Here is a 27,966-nt window from a genome sequence, read left to right on the forward strand (position 1 = left end):
CCACTAGTGACCGGCCGCCAACTGGATGTAAAAACAAATCATAAAAAATAAACTGTATGTTTGTCACAGGAAGTACTTTTGAGGATGTGGATAGCCTGAGAAATTTTTAATATATGTAAATATATGTGTCTTGTACTTGTTAAGCTTCTGAAACCACCAAACGTGACTGAAGAGGTATATTGACAGAAGTTAATTTTAGCTTAGGGAGACCCATCTTTCTTGGCTCCCTTCTTCCCCTGTTATCTACCACTTAATTTTTAGGAGGTAGTTCCCAATGAAGCCTACTTTAGGTGCCCTCAATTATAATTTGAAGCTCCTCTTCCACTTCCTGCAGAAGGAACCTAGGAAAACTAACCATGTGAGGTTTAGTTTTCTGAATAGGACCCATGAACATCTACAAATAAAATCTGGATTTGGCAGGAGGAGGAAGAGTACAAGTCATTTTCTTGTAAGCTTTCTAAGTCGTGAATCACTACGATGTATAGATGTGGTTTGTTCATGAATGGGAGCAATATGCCTCTTATTGGTCACATCTAGGTTTGTTTTCAGTTCTGAATATTAAAGGATAAACAAGACATAAAAGAGAAAACTCCTAGCTGCATAAACATGTTAATGTTTTCTCAAAGTTGTGATGAAACCAGAGAAAGCAAGCCTACATGGCTCCTGTACAATGTTTGCTTGACTCAAAGTGAATTCTTGCAGTTAGAATCATCAGTGAAAGACCTGAATTTATTTTAACCTTAAGTTCTTGCATAACCTTGGGGGTGCATCCTTACTTAGCTTTTTTCTTTTTTTTTTTTCTTGCTTTTAGTTATACCTTAGGCTTTAAGTAGTAACTCTGCCTGTTTGGAACTGCTTATGTTTTGTTACGTGCATAGAGTATAAGCATATCACTAAAGTTTTCCAGTGCTAATAAACTATGTACGTGAACTTGAAGATGTTCTGGTACAAGAGAATCACAAGTCATAAGCAGAACACACTTTGCAAATGAAAAATTGGCTTTGCTGATGGCGGTTTCCTTACACAGGGTCTCATACCAGAGAACCTGCACGTCTCTGAAGAGCAGAGTTCTTTTTGCACTCCTGGCTATCTATGCTGGCACTTTTTTTTTATAGGAATAAACCAAACCTACGTTATGCATAATAAAAGAAGGATTGTTGTTCAGGATTGGGTAGACCAAGTAGAAGGTTTACCTGTGTAAAAAGGCACGGTATGTAACCCATGCTTTCTTAAAAAGGCGGCGTCATTTCAAACTCTGATGTATATACTTTGTTGCATTTCTGCTTTGAACTTTTTCTGTAGGCGTCTTCTTGTAAGACAATTACTTGTGAAAGCCTTAAGTTCCTTTGGGTTATGATGAGTCATTTACTGTGAATGTAATGACTAATGTGACTTTTCAGTTTATTTTAAAGAAAACGGAGCAAATCTTGCACAAAGACATTTACAGCTTTTCTTCTGTGAGATTCAGATATACAGTGTATGCACTGTTCATCTCAAAACCTCTCCTTAGTCTCTTTGATCTAACTGATTCTGCTAGGGAAAAAAGGTCTTATTTAATAAGTCACTCCTCTAATTTTAAACTGTTTTCCTACCTATATTAATAGCCAGATGATGCACAAATCTGAGAAGGGAAACTGCTTTGAGCCTCAAGTGCCTAACTGTCTCTTGTACCTTTTTAAAAAATCTCATCCCTAACTGTTACGCTTGCTAGATTGAATGTCTGAGTTGAAATACTTTGCATTTGGGTTGTCCAGGTTGGTAAGTGCAAAATTATCTCATATCACTGCGCTTGTATTCCTACTCTTTTTGTCTGTGTGGAGTATTGATGCTACCATACACCTGTTAAAAAGTGACAGAGGAAGAAGGAAAAAAAAAGTGTAAAGCATTAAAACTGTGCTGTGTAGGGTTGTGTGATACCCTTTCTTTTCAGCAGGGACTGAAATGCTGGTAGTCCACCTCTCGGGTAAATCCTCTGACTATGTAACTATCGTTCCACCTACCTCTTGCCAGAGCTAATAGTATGTTAAAGTGTACAATGGAGCAATATTGGTGGAGAACAATGAGGATGTTCCGCTGCCATATACTTGGGAGCAGGTTGTGAGATTGTGAGGGCTGGTATGCTTTTTTTTTTTTTTTTTGCAAGGGGAGAAACTGTGAATTCAAATTCACTCTATGCAGAGAAATGAATGTAGGGCTCTCAAATGTTTTGTGTGTGCTACAGCAACTGAGCATTTGGACCGTGCTGGTGTATAAATTGTGTGGGAAAAAAACTTTGGAAAGTATGTCTGTTTGAATTTCCAAACAATTTAGAAAAAGCTGAGATCAGTCCTCTAAGTGAATGGAGTTAATCCATTCCTAGATGGTTAAATTGGGAATAGGAGAGCTAAGAATTGTGAATTCGATGCAGAGTAGTCATAGCCCGCTTTAGGAAACCAGATTTTTCATTTCTAATGTATTACTAAATCAATAAAAACATGTATTTAAAAAATTACATAAAAACATGGATTAAGAGTATGTTAAATAGAAAGACAAATACATGTGTTAAATTATGACAGAAATGGATTTTGCAAATAATAAAGGGTAACAGTAACACGAAGGGTGCAACAAAATAGAACGGTAAGTCAACATTGCTTTTTGCATTGCTTTGCAGACAAGAAAATATGACTTAATGCTTAAATTTGCTTTCAGACTCCTCCCACAGGTAAGCTTTAGGCTCTCTGAAGGAGTATTTCTCCAAATTTTTAGGCAAGTAGGTTGGAGGCTGCTAGTAATGTTAACTGAAATTTTTAAAAAAGCTAACTTCTTCCTTCCTTCTCTTTGTATTGTAACTAAGCAGGTGTGCTCTTAGTGATGATCAGACTTAAGCAGTTCTTTTATTGTTTAAAATCTCTGTAGTTCATCCCAGAAAATCAAGTTTCCCGTGTTTTGTCCGAGAACTCCACCAGTGTCTTGAGTAATACAGTATAGATATTTTGAGTGTTAGATGATGATATTATGAGAAGGATCAAAACATGTGTAATGTCAAACTTCATGTTTACTTGCCATCTGAGGAGTGATAAGGCTTCATGACAGAGAATCTTAGGTTTGCTTTGACAGCTTTTTTTAGTGTTTGAGCAAAATATTTATTGATACATTTGTCTATGTAAGTAGTACTTTCCTAATATCTTTCATGGTTATTTTTTCAAAAGTTCATACAGTGCACAACATCATTTTAGTGTTCTAATGATCTTACATTTGACTTGCATTCAGAAGACTGATATATGGGTTTTAATGGATTCAGATACTCAGTTCTGCTGAAGATATATATTCAGGAATGTAAGTGAACACAGCAAGAAGCAAGGTTGATAACCAAGGGCTTTTTAAGAGGTGGAAATGTAAGATTCTCTACCCTTATTGGAGAATTCAGAGGGAGAAGAGATTTCTTGGTTTTATTATGACTTCCTGTGTAAAAATCAGATGTTCTAATTGTCTCAGAAGTGACTGAAAATTTTAACAGAAAAGAAACAAAACACAATTTAGGCTGTTCACAGAATGACAAAATTTTTCTTCTCTGTGGATAAAAATTAACTTTGTCAGTATAAACTCAAGCAATATTTTTATGTTTTCTCTAGAGCAAGACTTGTAGTCATAATAAAGAGATACACAGTCCACATTGACTTTTATTTGTGAATGCTTTTCCATTTCTGTACTTTTAATGTTAAGGTAGCTTTACTATCCTTTGTTGGCTTTGGTCCATTTTGTTCCGGCATTCAGAGTTGTGACTAGACTGAAGAGTGGTTGCATGTGTCCTCTTGTGAATATTCATTAAAATAAATTAGAAGAGACATGGGAGGCAATCACTGACAGTTACTGCACTTTCTTAGGTTGCTGTGATCCATTTCTCTGTTGGCCATTATCTAGGAATGAGAAGAGTGGCTTAGATACTAAGCAAAGACCTTGTCTTTAGAAAATTTTGCTAAAACATTTGATGATACAGAAAGCATTTATGAAAGTTGAGGGCATAAGTTTTCAGGAACCATACTCCTGCCTAAGCTTTTTATGTGTGATTTATGTTTGTAGGAACTTCATTGCGATGTGACCTGCAAAGTGAGTGAAATAGGGGGGTTGCTCAGAGGCCCAGACTAAACTTCTTCCGCATTTGCTGCAGATGTGCTAATGCAAACCCTCACTGCAAAAATGTGCTGGAGATCAAGGTTGTGGTATGCCTGGTGCAACATAAAGAGCAAAAAGGCAGTTATGGCTGTAAGATTCTTGCTGCTGCAGCGTAAGACCAAAAGGATGAATATTCTAACTGCTGTCAGGCATGTGGTTTGGACTTTTTTAAGCCATCTTGGCAAAGGAGAGTTTCTTAATGAGGAGTTGGCAAGAGGGTTAAAAGACAGACTTCTGAAGTGTTAATAAGCTCCTGCCAAGCTTGAAAAGCAGCTGAGAAAGAAAGAAAATGCTGACATGAAACCGAGTGATTTGAAGCTGGTGTCATAGGCCAACCAGAAGTGGCATCCATCCTCTTGTTAGCCAGGAAAGGTGTTCAGTGGAGTGGGGATAGGCTGTGAGGCTCTGGAAGTGTTGCAGAAGCAGCCCATGCTTGATGTGATAAAGTTATCAATGGAGAGATGTACAGAGAAGAATGACATCTTCCTGCAGTGTTTTGGGTTTTTTTTTCCCAAAAGATAAAAATTAGGAAAATCATGTTCCTCAAAACTAGTGAATGGGTTTTCCACTCTGGATCTGTAGAGCCTTTAGGAAACAATTTCAAGCTGCATATAGCTGATTGTATTGTAGGCAGCTAACAAAAATGAAATCAAAGCATGATTCTGTGATCTGGCAAATCTCTGTCCCTGGAGATGCTGGCAAAGTAATTTTAATACTAATGCTTAACTATTGCAATGCTTAGTAGAGAGAGCAACAAGAAAGAGAGTATCTCAAACTCTTACAGCTTACTTTGAGTAACCTCTCAGATGAGTTTGAAACATAACATCTTCTCTTCTCTCCTTTGACCTCTCAAAACCAAAACATAGTCCAGCCTCACTCCACCCAAGAAAGGGCATAAAAAAAAACTGTGAAAAGCAATCCAGGAGGTTAGGGCTCCCAGAAGGCACTTAACCACTGGACTATTGTCGCTTGACTTTTTCTTCACTGTTTTATTTTTGTTTCAGGCTACTATATTTGGCTTTGTTCCAATGGAGTTTCCAATTACAGAAAGAGTTCTTTAACAAAGAATGTTTCCAAGGCTGCAGATGTTTCACTCATTACATAATACTGAGCATGGCTAACCTTTAAAACTTGCAACTGGGCAGTAAGTGCATTTTATGAAGTACTTCCCTTGCTCTGAGAACTATTGTTGTTGTTGTTATTATTAATATTTAATTTTCTCTCTTAAACTATTTTCTTTGCAGCCTCTGGAGTAGTTTCTGTCTTCTGTTACGTGAAAGAGCAGTTTGGATGCAACACTGATGAAACAAGATGAAACTGGTTTATTTAATGGGTGTAGCTAGACTGCTTGCTGATTATCATTCTTCCCTTCTCACATCTTTTCCATTTCTGTTTTCTGTCCTTGTCAATAGAGCTTAGTTTACTGGTACCAAACTTGCCTTCATTGATTCCAACTGCTTCTCCTCTGGAATCTATAGGTCACTTCAGAATTAGTTTTTTGGCCTCACATGTCTGTAACTGCTCCAATTTTTATACCATTGGACGACTTGAAATTACTGTACACTAGGAAAACTCGAACTGCTGAATATGGTAGTGATAGTCTGGAGTTGCATTTTTTATTTTCTTTTTTCTTTCCTTTTTTCTTAACTTAGGATTTTTTTGAGGGGTATTTTCATACTCCTAGGTGTCCTGGATTATGGGGTCCATTAACCTAGTGATATTGTTAGTCATTTATAATTCATAAGTACCTGTTCAAATTACTATCACAAGACTTTGATCCTGAAAGCTTTATTATGCTTGATACAAGCATTTATATCATAACATCATTGCCCCACTGTTTTGGAGCAATGGTAACTGGTTTTGCTGGCAATCAGAAAAAAAATCGGACTAAAAAGACAGTTGTGCTTCCTAAGACAGAATCTTAAGTTGTTAATAATATAAAGCTGAAAAATTGCGACTAGTTTCCTCCCTTCCTTTGATAATTTTTGCTTCAGCAATCCAAAGAATTGCATACAGGACAGGAAAATATAGAAAATGCAAAGAAAATTTAGGGTAAGGGAGAACAATAATATATTTTGTTTAAGGGCAAAATTATTTCAAAATCTTCTCTTGAAGATTTGACGAAATTTCTTTCTAAACCAGGTCTGAAAAGCTGTAAGACTTCTCAGTAACAGAATTGGTGCTTAAATAGCAAACTGAATGTGTCTTACAAAGCTAAAGAATTACTGCTATGTAATTATCACTTATTATGATACTGGATTTGCAAAAGTCAGTTCATTTCCTCACCATCTCTTCTTCATATGAAGCACACTATTGCATCATTTCAAAGCCCATGGTTTGAAATTGAAAAAGAAAACTATGTTGGAAGACTAGACACCTGTTTCCCATTATATGAATGGTGTATTTGTTAGTGGCTCTCATGAAAATGTCAGTAACAAATCCCCGAAGAGAGATACCTAATATCTCCTTTAGTCACGTTTTAAAAAATTATGGATGTCTTTAGTCACTGTTGAAGTTAGTTAAAAGTGTGAAAAAGATATTCTCATTTTCTGCCTGTGGTGTTTTAACCTTCAGTCTTTGGGTTTTAAGTGTGTCTGCTAATTTGATGTTAAGATTTTTTTATTAAATCCATTTATAAAATACAATTTGTTTTTCAGCATTGTCTGTAGAGCTGTGTTTGACGTTGCAGGAGCTTAAAGCAGAAGTGATATTGTTCTCAAACATTCAAGTTTGCCGAACTCTGGTGCTCCAAGAAGTGTTTTTTGTACAGGTGTGGAAAAAGAAAAGGCAACTGTTTCATCATTTGTTTCTAGGCTTGGTGCCTTTACTTCAATAGGAATTTTTTACCTGAGGTGATTTGATAATGTGATTTGTGCTCTTTTCCTACTGTAACTGTAATGCCCTGATCTATTTGGAAGGCCTTAGAGAAATTTCCCACCAAGCTGATTACATTCATTTTATGCCTGATTTTTGTGTTTAGATGCTGTGAGAAAAGAGTCTGGTACACAAACAGCCAGTAGAGAGTGGACATTTTTTCTTTGAGCATGTGCAAATTTGCAACAACTTAGCTATCTGACATAAAAAGCCAGTTTAGATTGTTTGCAGTGCGGGACCTTGGTACAACGTGCTTTCTGGATGAAGTTCAGTTAACTGATAAAAGCCATCCTATAGGAATACTTCATTAAATGTAATTGGCAAGCCTTTTATTCTTCACCTTGTCCTTAAGTTTATTTTTCACAGTGCTATAGACCTCTAAGATAATCAGCTTGTAGCTTACAACCTGTTTCAATTATGAAACCATTACATTATCAAATGTTTACTTGCAAACTACTACAAATGAATGGCGCTTTATTTGCATATGTACATGTTCAGGCCCAGTCGCGTGTGATATCCAACCATTCTTGTTCCACATCTGGCTGTGTTAAGACAGGTAGAAGGTGGGCATTGCAGGTCTCTGAAGTTATTTTTGCAACTCTAGTTAATACTCATGTGATTTAGGCAAGTGACTGTAACTGTTATTCATATACTTGGTAACGATGTGACATGCATTCCAAAAAAGAAAGTCTTCAAATGCACATCTAGGAATTATTTTTCTCTTGTTACTGACTGTCTGTGGCTAATATCTGTGGACTACTTTTTTGTTCTCTTTTTATCCTGTTTGGTGCTAATGGGATGCTTGAAGTACTGTTGCTTTATCTTATCTTCTGTTGTAGTGTTTATATATATATATGTGTGTGCGTGTGTGTGTGTGTATTCTTACACATAGTAAAATGTGCTTCATAGAACTCGTATATACATGTCCATGTAACTTCCCTACACGTTCCAAGTGACATCTTAACCTCCTTGGTTTACCTCAACTTGCTTAACATTGTTGAATAGCCTAGTTTATAATGTTCCATTCTGTAGTAATTTTAGATTGTCTATGATGCATACGCCAGGTCTGATTTCTGCCGTCCCACATGCTCCAGTTTCACAGTTAACTGAGTAGAAATGGATTTGTTTAAAATTTACTGTGGTATGGACAAGCATACTGATGTGAGTGATGATAGTGAAGATACACTGGAATGGACAAGCAACTGAGTGCAGACTCTTTGTATACCCTGTGTGTGTATGCCAGTATGTTTTGGTTGTTAAATGGTAATACTGGTCTGTCTTTGCATATGCTGCTTACACTTATGCCTGTGTGGATATATATGTGTGCTAGAATCATATCTGTATTTCGTGTTTAAAAATAACAGTCTGAAGTTTTGATTGCCAAGTATAGGCCATGATTGCATTACTTGTTGCTTTTCAAAGTGACTTCAATTATTAGATTTCGTGTCTTGAAATACAGTTAAACAAAGTCAGAATTGAGGCAATTAGAACAAAAGCAATTATTATTTATTGAATACAGTTAGCATTGACAACCACCTTCACTGTATTCTTTCTGTTGCTATGGAATACAACTAGGAAACAGTTGGAAAAAAACCAACCAAACAACCTAAAGAAAGCAGTGTTGTTGATGCATTTCCAGTAATGTGAAGTTTTAAAAAATACTGTTCATAGTGCTAACCATTATGTCCAATAGAGGTTTCAGTCTTTCAGTGTTTGCATTTAGATTTGATTTTTATAAACATTCCTAGGGACAAAATTCTTAAGTGTCCAAATCCTCACTGTTGGTCAAACTTGCTAAGTTCAGGTCTTCAGGTTCTATCTTCTCCTGTCCCAAGTGACTAAGCTTTATTGTTTGATTCAAGATCACCTGTTTCTGAAAAAAACCTGTCTTTTTTAATCAGTGTCATTAGTTCACACGACTTTGTCATGCCTTTGTCTTTACTACTGTTGCTAAATACTACAGAAAGATTTTTTTTTTATTATTTTTTTTATTTTTTTTTTACAAAGGCCTGTAGTGACAGGATAAGGGGCAACAGTTTTAAACTGAAAGAGATACCCTCTTTAGAGGGTTTAGATTGGGCATAAGGAAGACATTTATTACAGTGAGGGTGGTAAGACACTGGAACAGGTTGCCCATAGAATCTGTGGATGTCCCGTCCCTGGAAATGTCCAAGGCCAGGTGGGAAGAGGCTTTGAGCAACCTGATTTAGTGCAAGATGTCCCTGCTGCTGGCAAGGGTGTGGGACTAGATGATCTTTAAGGTCCCTTCCAACCCAAACCATTCTCTGATTCTGTTATTTGAAATGTGTGCAGAAAGAAGTGGGGCAAGCTGAAGGCTTAATGCAATCTATCTGTATCTCTGCTGTGTATGACAGTGATTTAGCTCCTTCCAGAATGTCTTTAAAGGCATTTACAAATCTTGTTTTAATTTCTTTCCATTTGCAGTTTTAATGAATAGCTGATACTGCTCTATCTCAAGAAGTATACCGTCTTGCTAGTTACTTAAACTGTCTAACACATGTATTCATGTTATATAATGCTCTTAATGTGAATCAGGGGCATTTCCAAATTCATTCTGCACTGGTTGCTGTGGTATAAAATTAAGATTTAACAAGCATCAATGAAGATTCTTTTATACAAAGGGGAAACGGGTTGTTCTTCCCATCCCTTTACCAATAGCATTATTTAAACTCAGCACAAGATAAGAGTGGTCTGTGTGAATAAAGCATCAGATCTCTCCCTTCTCCACCACAGCAAGGAAAGTTCCTTTCTGAATTTTCAGAAAGGTAAACAAACTTTGCTCTCTCTTCTGGTTAGTTAACTGGAAATAATAGAGAAGTTGCATGTGTAAAGACTTGGTAACATAGCTTATTGATTTCTGTATTGGAGCCTGAGGTGCCTGTTGTAGTCCTGGCATTGTTGGTGAAGTTTAGTCTAATGCTGTTGAAAAACATAAAATGCTTCTCTCTTACTCAGATTGTATCCAGTAAATTTTCCCACTGTTGCAGGTGACCTCCTCACACACTGTCTTGTATCCATCCAGTAGAATCTTTGTCTTCTAAATTAGTTTAGCAGCTCCAGTGTCTTCCCTCATCTTTAGGCTAGTTTATTTTAGGAATGAATCTCAGAGCAGAATGCATATACATTTTCCTTTTAACTTCTTTACTGACAATAGCCAAGTATAATTCACTTGCAAAACCAGGCATTTATGTAGAAGTCCTGAGTTGTGTTTAAGATCTACGTTGCTTAAAAGTCTTAGCTGTGCAGGCTGTTTACAAAATAGATGCTTCAGCCACAGTGCACAAAAAGTGCTGGAGTTATTCTTCAGTCTGCTATAAAGCTTATTTCCTCTACAGTCTGTTTCCAAAAATGTTTTCAGTTATGAGGAAAGTATCCCATCTTGTCTGAGTTCTGCATGCTGTAGGCTTCTACACAGCAAGTACTTTGTAAGTAGTAGTTTCCACACATTGTAGTTTTTGGGCTCTGTCAGTATCTGAAAGAAGATGCAAATGAGTTTAATAAAATACAGTCATGTGTTAGCCATTAATCACTTGCAAAAATACCTTTATAATTTTAGTTCTTTGACCATCAATTCACCCGTTAAATAGATTTCTGGACTTTAATTATATTGGAAATAGGCTGAAAAAGCTTGTTTTGGTTTTATTTTTGTTTGTGGTTTATGGTCAAGAATATCTCAATTCTGAGTCTTCATGTGGGTAATGAATGAAAAGGTCACTGATTATCAGAAAGAGTTGGTCTTTCTTACAAAGTATAATTAAAAATCTCTCAGATGTTAGGCTTCTAGTGATCCCATTTCTTTTGTTTGTCTTAGAGCAGAATTTTGAAACTAGTGAGATTTTTAGAAACAAAGTTCAACTCTATTTCATAGACTTTTGCCACGTAAAAAACAAACTTGAGAAGAGCTTTTTATATTCAATTTGTGTATATAATGTAGTGAGTTTTCTTTGCAGGTAGTAGAGTAATGGGAGGAAATAAGCAGCTTTTAAGACCAACTTGATTTTTACAGGTAAAAATCTATGCTATTTGGCCTCCTGAGCTTAATGCTGATTTTTTTTTGAGAAGAGTTAAGATCAGCACTGCAGTTAGGAGTGAACTGAAAAAACCTTTGATATCCACACACACTCTTGACATAAATTTATTTTATGTTTTGTGTGCATTGAGATACCAGCATTTGTGCCACTTCTTTTCAGAAGTTGAAAGGACCAAGCAATTACTCAAGGACTTGCCTGCACATAAGCCTTAAAAACAACTACCTCTGAACCCACCCTCTGGGTGGTTATTCCTGCTCTGGAGTGAGTGCGTACACACAGGTTTCCAAGATACTTTCTTAGTAGTATCAGGTGCAAGTATGGCATTTATATATAAATTATCACATTGGTGTTTGTGACAAACCCTTTCCCTTGATTGTTTCTGTATGCAGTTTTATAAAGCTAATGTTTCCCTTTCTTTAAGTCTACTTACCAAAAATTTTATTTACTTGTGTCATTTGTTTCTAGACTTATGCTGGCTTTCCAGTCTAATTTCAGAGGATAATTCAACACACCGTATTTTTAGGATGAGGACAGACCTCTACTTAGAACTCTAGACTTCCATCATTTTATCACAGGTTCAAAGGGAGATAGCATAAATTGTACTATGACTTTTTAGGAATGGAAGACTTTAATTAATGAAAAGCTCTCTGTGCAAATCACCTCTTATCTCTACTAGGATGAAAGTTCCTGGAAAGCGGAGGACAATGTTTTCTTTTCTCCACTACGTGCAGGGTTTTTTTTAGTTGTTTGGGGGGTTTTTTTGTTTGTTTGTTTGTTTGTTTGTTTTTTTAAGCGAGTCTAAACTGTGCATTAGAGGTTGGTTCAGAAGTGCCCAAGTTTCTTTGATTCAACATGGTAGGCCCACATGGTATTGGGACAGTGTTGTGTAGTGATAGCAGTTTTGTCCTGAAAATTAGATGGCTGCAGAAGTTCTGTTGATAGGCCAAAAAGGGGACTATAGTTGGGAGTCGCATGTTAGGCCATACTGTGTTGCTTGTGGTTTCTGAGTTGGTGCTGTATCTGCTCTGCACAACGTTATTTGGCATATTAGTTATGCTGATGTCCAAAGTATGCTTAAAATGCTTTCTGAAATACTTGAAAATTTTCAAGACTATACATGCTGCCTTTCACATCACCCTCCTAGTGTCATTTCCAAGAGCTGTTTTGAAAAATTAAGATGGCCTAAACGTTTGACAAAGCTAAGGGATCTTGCATCTCGGATACTATTTTCAGAACAGATTTTTCTTTGAATGAATACTGTCTTCAAATAAAACAATGAAATGAAAGGCTGAAATTGTACTCTCTTTCTAAAAAGATAAAAAAATATTGCATGTCATGTTTTATGTTTTTTCATAGCAACTTTCTAACATTTAATAGTATTAGAAAATAAATGAAAGCTTCTAAGATATTAAGGTTTTTGCTGGTATTCCTTTCTGCTGCATCTATATCTTTTACTTTAGATGCGCAGACAAATACTTTCCTGTAATTCCACATTTGAGAAGTGAAGTACCACTCACTGTACTAACATTATGGAGAATGCTAAGCAAATGTTACTTGACTGCAAATAGCTGGTGCAGAAGTAGAGCAAATTACATTATTAATGCATTTAAATGCTTTGGGGAAACAGTTGTGGATCTAACAATGTTAAGATAAATATTTGCTGTTACTCAGAGTATGACAGGTAGCTGAAGCAGACTTACATAAATGGATATGTTAGAAGTCTCCTTTTTCTGTGTTTTGCAGGTAATGCAGAGTAAAACTTGATTTATATCTAAAGAATAGGAGTCCTCAGATGTGGCAATCTCTGTAAATGAAGACTGAGAACTTCCCATTTTGTAATTGAAAAGCTTGTAACTATGTAATAAAAGCAACATAGCTATGAAATAAAATACAAATACAATACTTGCACTGTCATCTCCACATCATGGTGACTGCTTTTAACTTGGTCTCACAAATTTTTATATCTTTGCAAGAACAATTCTTTGTTGTGATTCAGCTAGTTGTAAATAGGGGAAATTGCAGTCTAGCTATATTGAAAGAAAAATCTAACTGATGTTTTAGACAGCAGTTGATAAACTGAAGTGATTTCTAATAAGGTAGTATTTTTTCATAATTGTTCAAAATTCATGAAAGTGATCTTTAGAATGGAAATCTTTTCCCCAAGCCAATTTCACTATGAAATATCTTCTTAAGAAAGGGCTATGGCCTATATGAAGGTAGTAGTTGAGTTGCTATATTTTTGATGGAACATTATGGAAGAATTGTAAAATTACACTGTGGTTGTTAAGAAAGAGGTCAACCTTAAATGGACTGTGGGAGAGGAGATCACTTTGCCATGTTTCTGGTGTTCAGTGGTGGAAAGCATTTATTTTTTTCACTCCTACGTATTTTTACCAGATAGATCTTTTCACTTAGACTAGTCATACTAAGTGCCTTTAAGTGTTGTCTGCAGGTTGGTTTTCTTTTTAATCTACAAAACTAATTACTTCCAGTGGGAATTCCTTTTAGAAAAACAAGAGGTTTTAAAAAGTACATCTTTTATTCCCAAGGCTTTTTTTCTTTTTTTTTTTCTTCTTTTAAAAAATAATTTTTGTCCTAAAATGCTCATAACAAACTTTCCTGTTGTAACTGTCCTGGTATTTAGCTGGGACAGAGCTGGGTTTCTTTTTAGTAGGTACAATAGAGCTGTGTTTTGTTTTCAGTAGAGGATTTATTATGAGAAGAATGTTGATAACATGTTAATGTTTTCAGTTGTCACTGGAAGTCGAAGGACTTTGCATTTTGCTAGTCTACAAATCCAAGGTTTAGAGGGGGTGAGGAATATTAAAATTAGTAAGCTAAATTGGCATTTGGATATGCCAGTGGGATATTCTATATCGTGTAACGTCGTGTTCAGTCTATTAATGAGAGTCTCTTCCTCTCTTGCTCTCTCTGACTTCTCTTGCTCTTCTGGGATTGTGGTTTCGATTTTCATGATTGTTGCTCTTCTGTTATCATTATCTGAGAATGGGTCAGGCTGAGTTGGTGGGTGGTTAAGCAATTGCACATGTATCACTCATTTGCATATTTTATTATTACTATTATTATTTTTATGATCTTAATATCATCATTATTTTAAGTTTCATTTAAATTATTAAATTGTTCTTCTCTCAACATACGAATCTCCTTATCCCTCCAATTCTCTCCCCTCTTCCCTGTGGGGGGAGTGTGAGAGAGTGGTGGCTGTATTTGGCTGCTACCACCACAGTAGCCTATGACTGAACTGGAAACTAACTTCTCTTAAATAATTTCTCCAGTGCCCTTATGGATCTATATGGACTTGGAGGTTTGTAATTCCTCAAACAGTATCACTCATGTTCTTAAAACAGAAGTCTCAATTTTTGCTTTCAGCTTATTTGACTGAAACTGAAGTATCTTTATAGACTTTAAAAAATATATCTTTTATGTTGTTTTTGTGTTTGGTTTTTTTTTTCACTGTATCCTGCATTTTCATCATCCAACACCAAGGTAATAGTTTTTATTTTTAGAATTTTTGTATTTTAATTTTGTCCTGCAAGGGAGTGGAGTGTTACAAGAAAAATCCCATTTTTTCTAAATGTTGCGTTTTCGTATTTTGATGTTCAGAAACCTACTCATAGAAAACTGACAGAGGACAGTATCTCTTGAAATTATGTTGGGGAAAGTTGCCGTGATAAAACTTATGATAGAAGGTCTCTTAGAAGAATGTTTATTCCCTTGTCTAATAAGAGGAGCAGTGTGCATACTTACTCTTGTGTGAGGTATCATAAAAAAAATGGAAAATGGCAGTGGATTAATCTTGTTCCCCCACAAATCATATGTTTATTTTTTTCCTGCAGTTCAGAAAACAAAGTGTCTTTGGACTAACTGAATTCTGCTGTTTCTATTTGTTTTGGTGGCTATCTGGTAATTTATAGTTTAGTGTCTACTTATATTTATAAAGCTATTGCATTAAAGGAGATAAACTTGGCTAATTAAGAGCTATTTCTTTAAGGTCTCTTTTGAGGGATCCTATCGCTTTAAATCTTTCTGAAATTGGAGAATAAATCCTTGAAGAGCTGAGTTGAAGTGCTTACTTGAAACCTTACTTCTCATATCCTTATGGAAAAGGAAGGGAACTGCTTTGAGAGGCTCAGAACATTTAGAAAAACTCACTAAATGTTGTGCTGACATATGAGGCTTGTGTGCCAAGTTTCTCAGCTGAATTGTCTGGTGACTCTGACTTTTGCCTGACACATATTACACAGAGTTTCTGTGAAGTAAAACATAGCCATGGCTAACAGGAAAATATTAAATCATGGATATAAATGTATGCTCCTTAGCAACCAATTGCTACAGTTTTCTTTTAAACCCCCCCTTCCCCCTGGTAAGATATGGGAATGGATTATCTTCATCTGCATTCTAACCTTCTGAATATTAGTATTTAATTTTTCAGGTCCTTTTAAATTTTTCTCCTTCTGTTTAGCCAGCACAGCTGAATTTTCACTTCTAAAAACAGTCGAGGATAACATCAGTGCAATTCCAGGAACTACAGCTGTGATCAAGAATACAAACTGTTGTGAGATTTTTGACATTGTATGCTGTTATTGTTACTGTTTTATTTCCTGCTCTGCGTGCTAAAAGTAAATGTGGGTGATGATTTTAATGTTGCATTGAGACAATATGGTATTGAGCTGTGTGAACATGTAGCAGATAATAAAAGGCTGGATCATTTAAAAAGGTTTTGTTTTTTTTTAAAAAAACCCATTTATATCGTGCCAACTATTTTTCTATTTTTAGCAGCTTGTTTTAGTAATTTGGTTTTACATATATCACGTGCTAACAGTACTTTCCAGATTACAAGGTAGGCTGGCTCAAGACTTTCTTTTAAGGGGAGCTGAGAGTGCTTGGGTTATTTCTTTACTTATTTTTATAATTCTGTGAACAAGTCCAAGCATCTAAGAGGCAAACTGAAACATCTTAGATTTCACAGTTTCATGATTAATCCAGTGCAAGTCAGTGCTGCGGCTGCTGAAAGGGGCATAGCATACTGCTGCTGCTTTAGTGCTGACACGGTGAATTGTTGAAGAGCTGCTGTGGTTGAACAGTGAATGGCCTCTGCCAGGTTAGTGTTCAGCCAGAGCAGTTCCTTTTTCCAGATCATTACGTGGTTGCACAAGCTGTGGTTCTGGACAAAAGTGAAGGTGGGAGTGAGCAGTGGCAGTATGAAGAAGGACCTTTTAACAGAAGCACCGGTTTATATGCGATTAAGTTGAAGCCATTACCCCTGCATTTTGTGCTAACTTACCTGCCTTTAACGGGCTTTATCACTAATTTCATTTTGTTTATGGCAGTAAAAAGGGTAAACTGCTGCAAGTTCTGTAGCTAGAAGTGATTCAGAAGCTTCACAAGTAGATACGGCTTCAGAGTAATTTTCTTGTGCTTCAGGAGACCTAGGCACTGAACACCTGACAAATTGAATAAACCTTTTATTGTTCTGTTGATGTGGCATCTGTATATTTTAGGCCTGAAAACTCCGTCATGTGAGTAGTTGTCCCATGGCTTTCCTCTTTCCAGGGGGGCCAAATACTTTTGTGTCTCTTCCTAGGATCTCTCTTTATAGATTGCCCTACAAAAGCTGTTAGCCAAAGTGTTTAGAGAACACTGAAATGATGTTGTGAAAAGTATTGTGGAAAAATAGTGCAGAAGAGAAGAGTATTTAAAGGATGTAGGTACTCTTCTTTCAGGTTTGAAAGGATTTGAAAAGTTGTCATTTCAGTGTTAAAAAATAAAAAAGTGAGTTAGTTGGAGCATAGAGGTATTACAGATTTGCACAGAGTTATTTCCCTTCCCCTCCCTACTTTCATCTAATCCTACAATACTTTGCGGTACAGTGCTTGGTGCCTAAGTTGTATGATCTTGTGCTAAGATTTCTTAGTAAGCATGCAAGGTGAATAACTGATTTTTCCCTCAGTTGAGTTCTCCAAACACTTTTGATAACAGGTTTTAGAAGTCTTGTAAAGGTCTGAAAATGGAAAATACCTTTCCAGTATGATTTCAGTAAGAAAGAGCAGGATAAAAACAGGAGGAGAAACCAGGTTGCAGGGAACAGGATTATACTGTGTCTGCCAAACCACTTTTCTGTTAGCAGAGACACTGTTTCTGCAGTAATCAGACTAGGACATTCTAAATACAATAAACTTTTCAATTTTGATACACTACTTATTTGGACTGCCACTCCTTGGTATGTGGGACCTTGGCAGCTGTGGCAGTCTTTTTTTCAAAGATGGGAACCGGACTTCCATTATTCATTACCTTTGTAGATGGGATCCCCAGAAATATGGTGATGAAAACATGGGGATCTAAAAAAAGGTGGTCTGTAGCTCCTTGAAGGGGTATAATAGTATTCAAGTTTATTGCTTGGCCACTACTGTTTAAATATTTCTCACTCTTTAAAATACAGGTATTTCATGAGATCAGGTACTTGAAGTTGTACCTGTGATGTTGGAGTATTTCAGCTACTTTTGTTCTTAATAGAAACTTGCATTTCACTGCTCTAAAATCATATGCTTAGTGAACGTCGCTGGTATTGGGAGAACAACTCTTTCCAGATCTGGAATGTGCAGCTGAGCAGCGATATGTGCTGCCTGATCAGCTGATGAAATGTGGGTTTGGATGTGTGATTTTTGTAAATTATTTCCAGATGTTACAATTGCCAGCTGAATGTCTCAAGACTGCACTGTTAGGTCTAGATTGTGAAACAAAATGGATGAAATGTGCAAAGACAAACTAGTGAGGCTACACTTGGAATTGTTCTCTCACCAAAAAAAAAAAGAGCAGCACAGTTCTGTAGTCAAATTACTCACTAAGCAATGGCAGAAAAATATAGATGCTTTTAGTTAGGGGTACCTGCATTAATTTATAGTCTGTGAAGAGCCTGAATGGTCTAATAGATAATGCTGAGCCATTTTATGTGTAACTGCTGTGTTGGAGCTTTGAGTTATTTATCTCACTTAAACTTCCTTGTGCTAAAACATGGCTGTTATAGTGCTAGAGCTGAAATCCAGTTACTGACAATACTATCTTTTTAAGCAGCAGAAATCTAAGTTTGTTTTGGGGTTTCTCTCAAATTTTCATGAAATACTTTTATAGGAATTTTTTTTATTTGCAAAAAATTTCTTTAAAGGTTTTAAATCATACTTGTTGAGGGAAGCAACTTTTGTAGCTTGAAAGCAGAGCGTTTGATTTCTCTCTCTCTATTTTCCCCAGGAACGACTGACATAACCATGATAGAAGACAAAGGTCCACGAGTGGCTGATTATTTTGTAGTGGCAGGGCTCACTGATGCAGATACTGCAACCCTCCTGGACCAAGAAATAAACCGACATGAAACAAAGTCAACTAGTCCAAAGGCTCCAATTACTGACATTGCTGTGATAATTAAATCAGCTGGTGAAACTGTCCCGGAGGGATACACCTGTGTTGAAGCCACCCCTACAGCCCTTCAAGCCAACTTAAACTATGGGAGTCTAAAGAGTCCTGAACTCTTTCTTTGCTACAAGAGAGGCCGGGACAAACCACCTCTTACTGACATCGGGTGAGGTTTCTGTAACAATTCTGTTCCTCCTTCAATAATGATCAGATCTTACTCTTCATAGATGATCATGAAAACAGATGTGATAAAACATCTAAAAACATACTTTTGAACCTATATTGATTATTGTGTGTATCTGTGTAGTATTTTCTTTCTGAAATAAGTTGAAAAAAGTGTCCATCTTCTAGTGAGCTTGTCTTTTTAAAATAAGTCTTCTAGTGAACTTGTCTTTTTAAAATGGATGATAATGTTTTAACTTAAAAAGGTATGACCTATAGAGAGATAGGGAGATGAAGCAAATAAAATATGAGAAATGAAGTTCTCTGCTGCAGTTTTATGAAAGGTGAGAGAGATAATAGTAAAATTAATTTATAGAAATGTTATAGTGCAAATACAAAAATATAATGTGCTTAATCTGAAAATGATGACTTCAGATGATACCAATTATCAGTTTGTGGAATTCACTTTAGGTAAGAGATACCACTTAAAAATGGTAGGAGAAAGAAACAAAGATCTTAGAATTATCCACCTACCTAAACTCTTGTAGCCTGCCTTACTGTCAGATCAGAGTATTTGTGAGGCTGCTTACAAGTTCTAGCATGACTAGCAGCAAGCACGGGGTAATGTAGTCTCTTGGCAACTCTAATCATGCTTGTATTTCAAAAACTGCGCTTTTTCATGTCTGAGGTGTAAGTTCCTAAAGAGTTACTAGTACTGTGTTTGAAAACCTTAGATATAGTCAATGCTTTAAGTTCAATGCTTAGTAAATGCATGGGGCAACCAGGCAGGGAAGCTCTGAGCTAATTTTGTTACTTACTTTTAGGATACTGAGTTTAATATAAGTATTCAGACCCAGGATCACAAAAACCCCCAAGATCTTGAGGTGGTGAATATTAGGCTGTGCTGCTAGCATATTAAGGTAATGCTCAATCTGTAATAACTCATGCAGCACTACAGTATTGTCTAAATTGCTTTATATAGCACTTCTACTTAGCTGGTTTGGATAAGGGCATTGTAGAATTACTTGAGGTGTACTGAGAAAGAGAAAATGGAGCATGAGTGGGGGAACTGTTACAATGATTGCAAAATAAGGAATGTGTGTGTTTTTCCTTATTTAGTTATCACATAAATAATAAAGTAAAAAACATGTATCTATATGAAAGCTATAATAAGTTTAGTTAATGTATAAGTTTAAACACATCAGACACACTGCCTACGTTCCCCACTTTTGACCTACAATTTGAGCACCAGCGAACAGGTAGAGTGCAGTCAGGAAGAAACTGATAGTGAAATCTTAGTAATGAAATCAGTTACATGACAAGATCTCTACTCTAAGGATCATAGTTCAAGCTGTATAATTAACCTGGTACATTCTAATTTCAGTTCATCTCAGTCATTTAAAGTATGTTCTAATAATCTTCAGTGAAACTGTGTTTTTTAGAGTAGTCTTTTTCCCATGTGTGTGACTGACACTGCAGAATGAAATAACTGTTACAGTGGGATTTGTGTAGAACTGCAGTATGAAGTTATTCTTTGAATGTTATGTCAAACTTTGGTAAGTTTTAGCAGAAGGAAGAATTTCTAGAGGGAGTGATTCCTCAGAAGGATTCCTAAGCCATCAGTCTTCAGCATGTGCCTTTATGGGCGTGACTCCGATAGCACATGTTTATTTTCATGTCTCCCACAACTTTTGGAACTTGAATGCTTGGGTGGATTTTATAGGGAATACCTGATAGGCAAAATAGGCAAATAGTTGGCTGACTGAGGGCTTCCCTAACAGACATGCTTTTTAAAACTGTTGGTGGAAAACTGTGGTGTTTGGCAAGTAGTATTTATTCTTTATTTTGTTTTACACAGATCTGGTTAGGCTGTCACACCTAACAAATCATGGCAGGCTTTTCTGTCAGAGCAATGATGCATATGAATGTTTCCCCCCTGCTGCTGTTCCTGCTGTTTTGTAACTATGTGCAAGAGATGGTTAGAGCAAACTTTTTAATTATTTTTTTTAATTTTTTTTTGTGGATTTCAGTGTATTCAAATGAAAGTGAAGTTTGGGCAAGAGATGTTTGCACAGTTTGAAGACTAATTTATACTGTTCTCTACTCTTTTAGTAAAAGAACCAAGTGTGAAAGAATATTTTCTCTTTGAGCCTTAAATATCCATTAAGTCAGCTGACATGCTGAGTGGACTTAGTAGGTATAGGAAGAGTATGACCCTTGAAAGGGTCAGATCTGTAGTCTTGTGTCAGGGTTGCTAATGCATATGTAAAGCTGACTGATCCTGTAGGCCGAGCATTCAGATGATTCTTGGTAAATGTGCGTGTGTATGTCTTTAGGGAAACTAATTAAGCAAACACTGTTTGGAGGAGAGGGGAGATGTAGGTATGCTCTTCTGATTCTCTGCTGTTGTCCTTGAGTTCTATATTTCTGCATGCTCCTCCTTCCTGTTCTTCCACTGGTTCTAAAGTTGAAGTCTCTGTAAGGGCTAGAGTGACTTCCTGCTGCAGGTGCTCACTTGCATTTATTTAGGCCAAGTGCCATGCCTCAGAATGTTGCATTTGCTGTGGCTGTTTTTAGTTGAAAGAACAAAAGTTTGATCCTTGGACAAGACATCTCTAAGATCCTTTTCCTACATACAGCTATAAAATTTAGTATCTTAGGCTTATATGTCTGTAAATAATTAAGCTATTAGTCACTCTGTTGCTTTCCTAACCATTGTTTTTGCTGATATTCCAGAAATAGACAGGAACTGAGATTTGAGATTTGTTTATTGTTTAGGTGCAGTGAGACCTGGAAACAAGATCTCACCTCTCTTTGTTTTGCCACTTGCATTAGGAATATGGGAGAGCTACAGCACTTGTTTCTTAAATGGAAGAAAACCTGACAGAAAAATGCTTTTTAAGTGTAGATGGTTTTGCAATTTGTAACACCTACTGTAGAAAGGACAAGGAAAGAATATCAGACTTACTGTCTGAAGCAGAGGTTTTTGTATTACTGAGTAAGCAAAAGTCAGGTAACTTGCATTGTGTAAGTAAAGGAATACTGGTTTGTTTGTTTGGTTGGTTTTTTTTAACTAGTGTGGGATGGTTTAGTTTGGTTAGTGACTCTGTGCCAAGGACCCATCTCATTCTGCATGCCTGGTTTCTGAAAATATTTGCAGGAGTATCAAGTGAACAAATGTTTTTTGTTACTAGAGATGTATTTCAAAAATGAAAGTGAACTCAAATTTCAAGAAGTGTAATAGGAACTGGAAGATGATCTTAACAACCAGCATCTTTCATTTTCCTTAAATCTCACTGATGTGACAACTGCAGTTGGGTGTTTGGAACAGCTTAGGATAATAATGATGAAAATAATAACTTGTATATTTAAACAAATAATAATAGTGGTAGCAGTAGAAATACAAGATAAGTCAGTCTTTTACCTGTACTTGATCCAATGCTTCTCCTCTGACCCTCCTACTGCCTCTTATATTTATTTTAGTTCCGTTATTATTCAGTACTTGCATACTGTCTTCTCTTAAATGAGATGGGAAGAGTAGTTATAAAGAGTTATTTTGCAGAAGGACTATGGCAGTCAGAAAGTGGCTGGACCTAGAGGAGAAGTCAAGCTGTAAAGCAGCCCCACATGATGCAATTTGCAACAGTCTATACCTATTCTGAAATGGTTTTCCAGAAGCAGAGTTTTCTTGGGATCAAGGCCAAAGTATAAGCTCATAGAAGCAGGAAACAAGTCTAATCTTGATCTGTACTAATTAATCGAAGACAGACACCGTGAAGTTGAAACAAGTATGAGTAAAGTTACTCTCTCAGGGAGGACTTTGTCTATACAGGGTGTCATGTTAAATATTTCATGCATCACTTCTGAATGTGTTTGTCTGAATCATTAAAATCATTATTTGATGTGAGTGATCCATGGGTGGTGGTTTTCTTTTGTTTGCCTGTTTTCTTAAATTCAGTAAAATTGTGTGGTTTTAATAATACTTCTGGTATATATGTAGGGGTGAGAGTTGCTTTTGCTTTTGATGGGAGGTGACCCCACTGTTAACAGTCTTCAACACTGGTCAGCCCCTTACCTCTTTGAAGTATTTGCACAACTGAGAAATTCTTCAGTCTTGAAGTATTTTTCTGAGAATACTTGTAAACCTATTAAGTCAAACTGCTGGAATTGTCTGATTAATATGGTTTTCCTTCTCAAAAGTTGTCAGATGATTAATGTTTCTGGAATAACTCCAAATTCTTGAGTTTATTTAAAATACATGAAATGGAAAGAAAACTGAACTGAAACTTGTATTGAAGACTGCTCTGTTAATATTCTCTTCTGATTAATGTAAGGCAGTGAAGAGTTCATGTAAACTCTTTATGCACAATGAAGGTAGCCTGAAAGCCGGTGCCATTGTAGTTGTTAATTTTGTGTTTGTTTTTTTGTTTTTGTTTTTCTAACTGTGTGAAGTAGGTAACCCAATAAAAAGAGCACAATACATGTTCTTCCAGAATATTATTTGGTTTAGAAGTAATTTGAACAGCATATACTTTATACGTACCTCAAACGAGTAGGTAGTGTTGCAACTTGGAAATACTGGTATTAGGCTGGTTTTGAACTTGAGATTGCACATCATTTTAAATGTAGCAAAAATGTGATGATCAGACTCTTTATAACTGAAACCATTATTGAAGGCAAGAATATTTTCCTCCATGAACTACCTGAATAAATGTGTACGGCAGCCTGGTGCTTACATCAATATACTCCCAACTCATGTGATTTCTTTGCTTTATTACAGTATTCTAGGGCTATAGTTCACATATATCCTCAATAGTAAGACAAGATACACGTTTGTTCTGTGAAATCAGAATAAACAGTAGTATTTGCATATTCCAGTTTAAAGGTGGACAGCAGTATTTAAGTAATTTGTGAAGTTCAATGGAACTTTTTTTGAAAGTTCTGAGAGTTGTTGTATCTGGAAAAAGAATTCTATTTTGGTTTTTTAGTTTATACACATGACTTTTTGATGTTTTCAAATAAATACTAATGGTCTGTCAAACATTTAACCAAAGGTATTTTGGGACGGTACAAGATATATTGCCTGGTTATTTTCTGTTTTAAAATTGTGATGGAGTACATGTGGGAAGCTGCAAGTCTCAAAATACAAAGTTCTACTGTGTTACCTTTACAAGATATGGCAAGATTTAGGATAAAGATGAAAACTCATCTGAAGATGGCAAGTACTCTGTACATACTGCAGAGAATCAAGCAAATGGAACCATTGCTTATTTGGGTGTGAAATGGGAGCTAAAGCTTAGTGTATCATAGCATCTGTGCATTAAAAATACACATACATGTGGTTTGACTTCCACATTTCTTCTCATGGTCACTTCCTAATAGCTTTATGTTTGGGAAAGATTGGAGTGTAAAGTTTTAGCTTATTTAACTGCTGTGAAGCTGTGAAGGTTCTTTCTTTTTTTACTAAGAATATGGTTATTGAAACTAGTGATCTGGCTAAAAAATCCAGGTACCATGGAAATGTTGCTGTTTGGCCATGTAAGATATATTCTGCTTTCTACGAGTACAGTCAACTGTGGTTATTATTGCTTCCTTTTCTGTGGAATGGAGTAATTTTGTGTCTCCACCCACCATTCTCCACCCCCCCCCCCTCTTAAGGAATGGTATTCAAACTATGAATGTAAATCATTACCAGGTTTGGGTTTTTTTCTGTAAAAATTCATCTAGGAAGCAGACTTTTGTCATCTGTTTGTCATCTGAATTTCAACAAAATTCCTTAAAAAGAAAAAGAAAAAAAAAAAAAAAAAAACATCAAGTTTGGAATGACTTTCCAGACTTTTTGGTGGCGGAAATAATTTCTTAGAAATTATCAGTTACCATGTGTGCAAGCAATTTAAAGGTTCCTTTGTATTTAATTTTTATTGATTGTGCAGCAATTCTACTATTTCTATAACTAAATCCTTTTCAGTGTGTCTTGATTTTATTTTTCCATACCTATGATGTGTTCCCAGAGAGGTTTCTTGTAATAGTTAAATATTTCTGGACAGTTTCTTTGCCTCAAATGATGCATGACAGAAGACAATATATAAAATGCACGTTAGAACATTGCAATGATGATATAGGGTGCTATCGGTTGGACAATTTCCATGAGTTGGTCCAAGTAACTTCATATATATTTGAATGCGCATAATATTTTGTTTCTGTCCTGTCTGCAGAGTTCTATATGAAGGGAAGGAACGCATCATTTCAGGCTGCGAGGTGATCCAAGCTACTCCTTATGGGCGTTGCGCCAATGTTAACAACAGCTCGGCTTCTTCTCAGCGGATCTTTATCACGTATCGAAGGGCTCCTCCAGTACGACCTCAAAATTCGTTGGCGGTGACAGATATCTGTGTTATTGTTACCAGCAAAGGAGAAACCCCTCCTCATACGTTCTGCAAAGTTGATAAGAATTTAAATTGTGGTATGGTGAGTATTTAAAGAGTGTTTAAAAGCTTGAGTCTCTCTCTCTCTCTCTCTCTCTTTTTTTTTTTCTCTTTCAAACCCCAAAATTCCAAAGAAGTAGGTCTTTGAACTCTTCTTAGCATTGTTATAATTGTGTTCTATCACTACATCATAATTTTCATATTATATACCATGGGTGAGACTTCAGGTTTTTTACTCTGTTTTCCTATTACTTCTTCATACTAATTACTCACTACTTTACTTTACATATTCATGTCGAGGTGCTATTTAGGAGTAGTGTGGTGGATTTTTTTTTTTTTTTTTTTTTTTTAATTATGCTTCCCCTTTGGTGATGCTGACACTTGGGATGAATCACAAATGCCTATGTTACTAAGAAATGTAAGAATGATAATTAATGCTTAGAATTTATTCATGTATGTTTTTTTCAATCAGATTGCTTTTGTTTAGTTTGTGTTACGTTTAGTTTACTCAGGCTGAAAGAAATGAGGTTTTTTCAAATGATGTAATATATTCAGACAAACCACAAGAACACTATTCTTCACTGTGAGGGTGGTCAGACACTGGAGCAGGTTGCCCAGAGAAGCTGTGGATGCACCTCCCTGGAAGTGTTTAAGGCCAGGTTGGATGAGGCTTTGAGCAACCAGATCTAGTGGAAGGTGTCCCTGCTGATAGCAGGGGGGTTGGAACTGGATGATCTTTAAGTTACCTTCCAACCCAAACCATTCCATGATTCTATGAAATAATCAGTTTATAGAAGTATGATAAAAGCTTCAAATGATGCTGTTTAGAATTTCACTTCTACTGATGAGTTTCCCATAAGAATCTCCGTTTAAATAACCAAGAAAATGTGAAGCTGCAAATGATCTGCTTCACTTTTCCCCGTTATTCTGCTGGAATAAATCAAAGAGTAGTGTGGTGCTGTGAATCTCTAAAAATGTGTGAGGAGTGAATTCTCAATTCCATGATTTACATGCACTCAGCAGCCAGGCAGTCATTTTATTCTGTAATGCTTTTTATTTAATTTCTGCTTTCTTTCTTTAATTTCTGTAAGTGGGAGTATATTCAAATGCTTATACTTGATTTCTCTGCTCCTTTTTGTCATCTTTGCTGGTTCTAAGATGAAACTTGTGTCTTCCAGTGGGGTTCCAGTGTATACCTTTGTTACAAGAAGTCTGTGCCAGCTTCTAACTCATTAGCATATAAAGCTGGTAAGTAATTTTAGAAGCAGACTGTCTAAACTTGCTAACAAAAGGATTTTAATGCCTTGTTGAAATCAGATAATAATAATAATTTTAAAAGCTAAAGTACTGACAGTGAGAATTCTGTTCTTATAGCATGTCAGCTCAAATCAACTCCTATAATGACTTCTTTGCTCTCCTCCCTTTTTCTGACGAAAAAACAAAACAAAACAGAAAAGAAAAGAAAACGTCTTAATAGGAATAACATTGTTGTGTAATAATTTAGTTTTTATCATGACAAGTTTAGTAGCTTAGGAACTTTAGTGGAAAGCTTAGCAAGCATTTCAGATGTAACAAAAGACTTCATGTTGCTTGTGTTGGTGATGGTGGAGAAGGAGTAATGTGGTGGGTTGACCCTGACTGGATGCCAGATGCCCACCAAAGCCCACTCTCTCACCCCCCTCCTCAGCAGGATGGGGAGGGGAGAAAATAAGATGGAGCAAAAAAAAAACCAAACCCCAAACTCCTGGGTTGAGACAAAGGCAGTTTAATGGAAGCAAAGCAAAGCTGCACGCGCAGAAGCAAAAGAACAAAATATTTATTCTCTACTTCCCATCAGCAGGTGATGTTTGGCCACTTCCCAGGAAGCAGGTTGTCATACGTGTTGCGGTTCCTGGCAGACAAATGGAAAAACCTAATGCCCCCCCTTTCCTGCTCCATTCTCCCAGCTTTTATTTCTGAGCAGACATCATATGTTATGGAATATCCCTTTGGTCAGTTTGGGTCAGCTGTCCTGGCTGTGTCCCCTCCCAAGCCCTTCCCCACCCCCAGTAGGCTGGGGGAAATGTTGGAGACACAGCCTTGATGTTGTGGGAGCACTGCTCAGCAATAACCAAAATGCTGGTGTGTTCTCAACACCTTTCTCACTACTAATACAAACCACAGCACTCTGAGAGCTGCTCTGGGGAAAATTAACTCCATCTCAGCCAGACCAATACAATCTCCACCCCTTATTCCATATCATTTGCATCATGCTTAGGTCCCACATAATTTATACCCAACATACAGATTTATACATTCTTATTAGCTCTGTCCCCCGGTCCTTTATCAGACATTTATCCCATGGGCTTCCTCTGTTCCTCCAAGTGTTCACAAACAGGCTTTGACTTGGGCCTCTTCTGTCAAGATAGATGTTCAAGACAGGAGAAGCAGCATGTTTGATTGTTGGGTGCCAACACCAGCTCGGTTCAGGTCATCATTGCACTCGTCTGGTTCCTTTCCTTACAAAACTCACTCTCCATCAGTTCAGGTCATTCCTGATACATTCCTTCCTGCAACATACAACTCACATCACAGATTAGTTTCCCCCCAAGGTTAAATCTCCTTGAGGCACACACCAGGTTTCCCCATCCTTCAGCGCTACCCACCAAGTACACCCAGGCCCTTGGACAAAGACAATCCCACAAATGGGTTTGCCTTTTCCCATCGGAGGAGCAATCCATACTGCCTTCCCCAACCGCTTCCCTGTGTGCACTACAGGGACCTTATCTCCTCCCACAGTATGTAGGGGTTTTGTTTGGGCAGGACGGGGACGGAGAGCAGATCCTTCTGGTGTAGCCAAGTAGCTTCCATTAAATTTACATCCCAGTGCTTCC

General features: G+C 36.7%; 1 protein-coding gene across 1 annotated transcript; it reads left to right on the forward strand.

The window, feature by feature from the left end:
* Nucleotides 1-18,355: 18,355 nt before the first annotated feature.
* Nucleotides 18,356-26,341, forward strand: LOC104525692 (DENN domain-containing protein 4C-like; the record flags this gene model as incomplete). Its single annotated transcript, XM_010168916.1, has 3 exons — nt 18,356-18,672; nt 24,884-25,136; nt 26,272-26,341. Coding segments are annotated over exons 1-3 (634 nt in total), but the record flags the coding sequence as incomplete, so codon positions are not given.
* Between the last annotated feature and the right edge of the window lie 1,625 nt (nt 26,342-27,966).

The sequence above is a fragment of the Antrostomus carolinensis genome, unplaced genomic scaffold (assembly GCF_000700745.2).
Source record: "Antrostomus carolinensis isolate BGI_N321 unplaced genomic scaffold, ASM70074v2 scaffold11570, whole genome shotgun sequence".
Taxonomy (NCBI): Eukaryota; Metazoa; Chordata; class Aves; order Caprimulgiformes; family Caprimulgidae; genus Antrostomus; species Antrostomus carolinensis.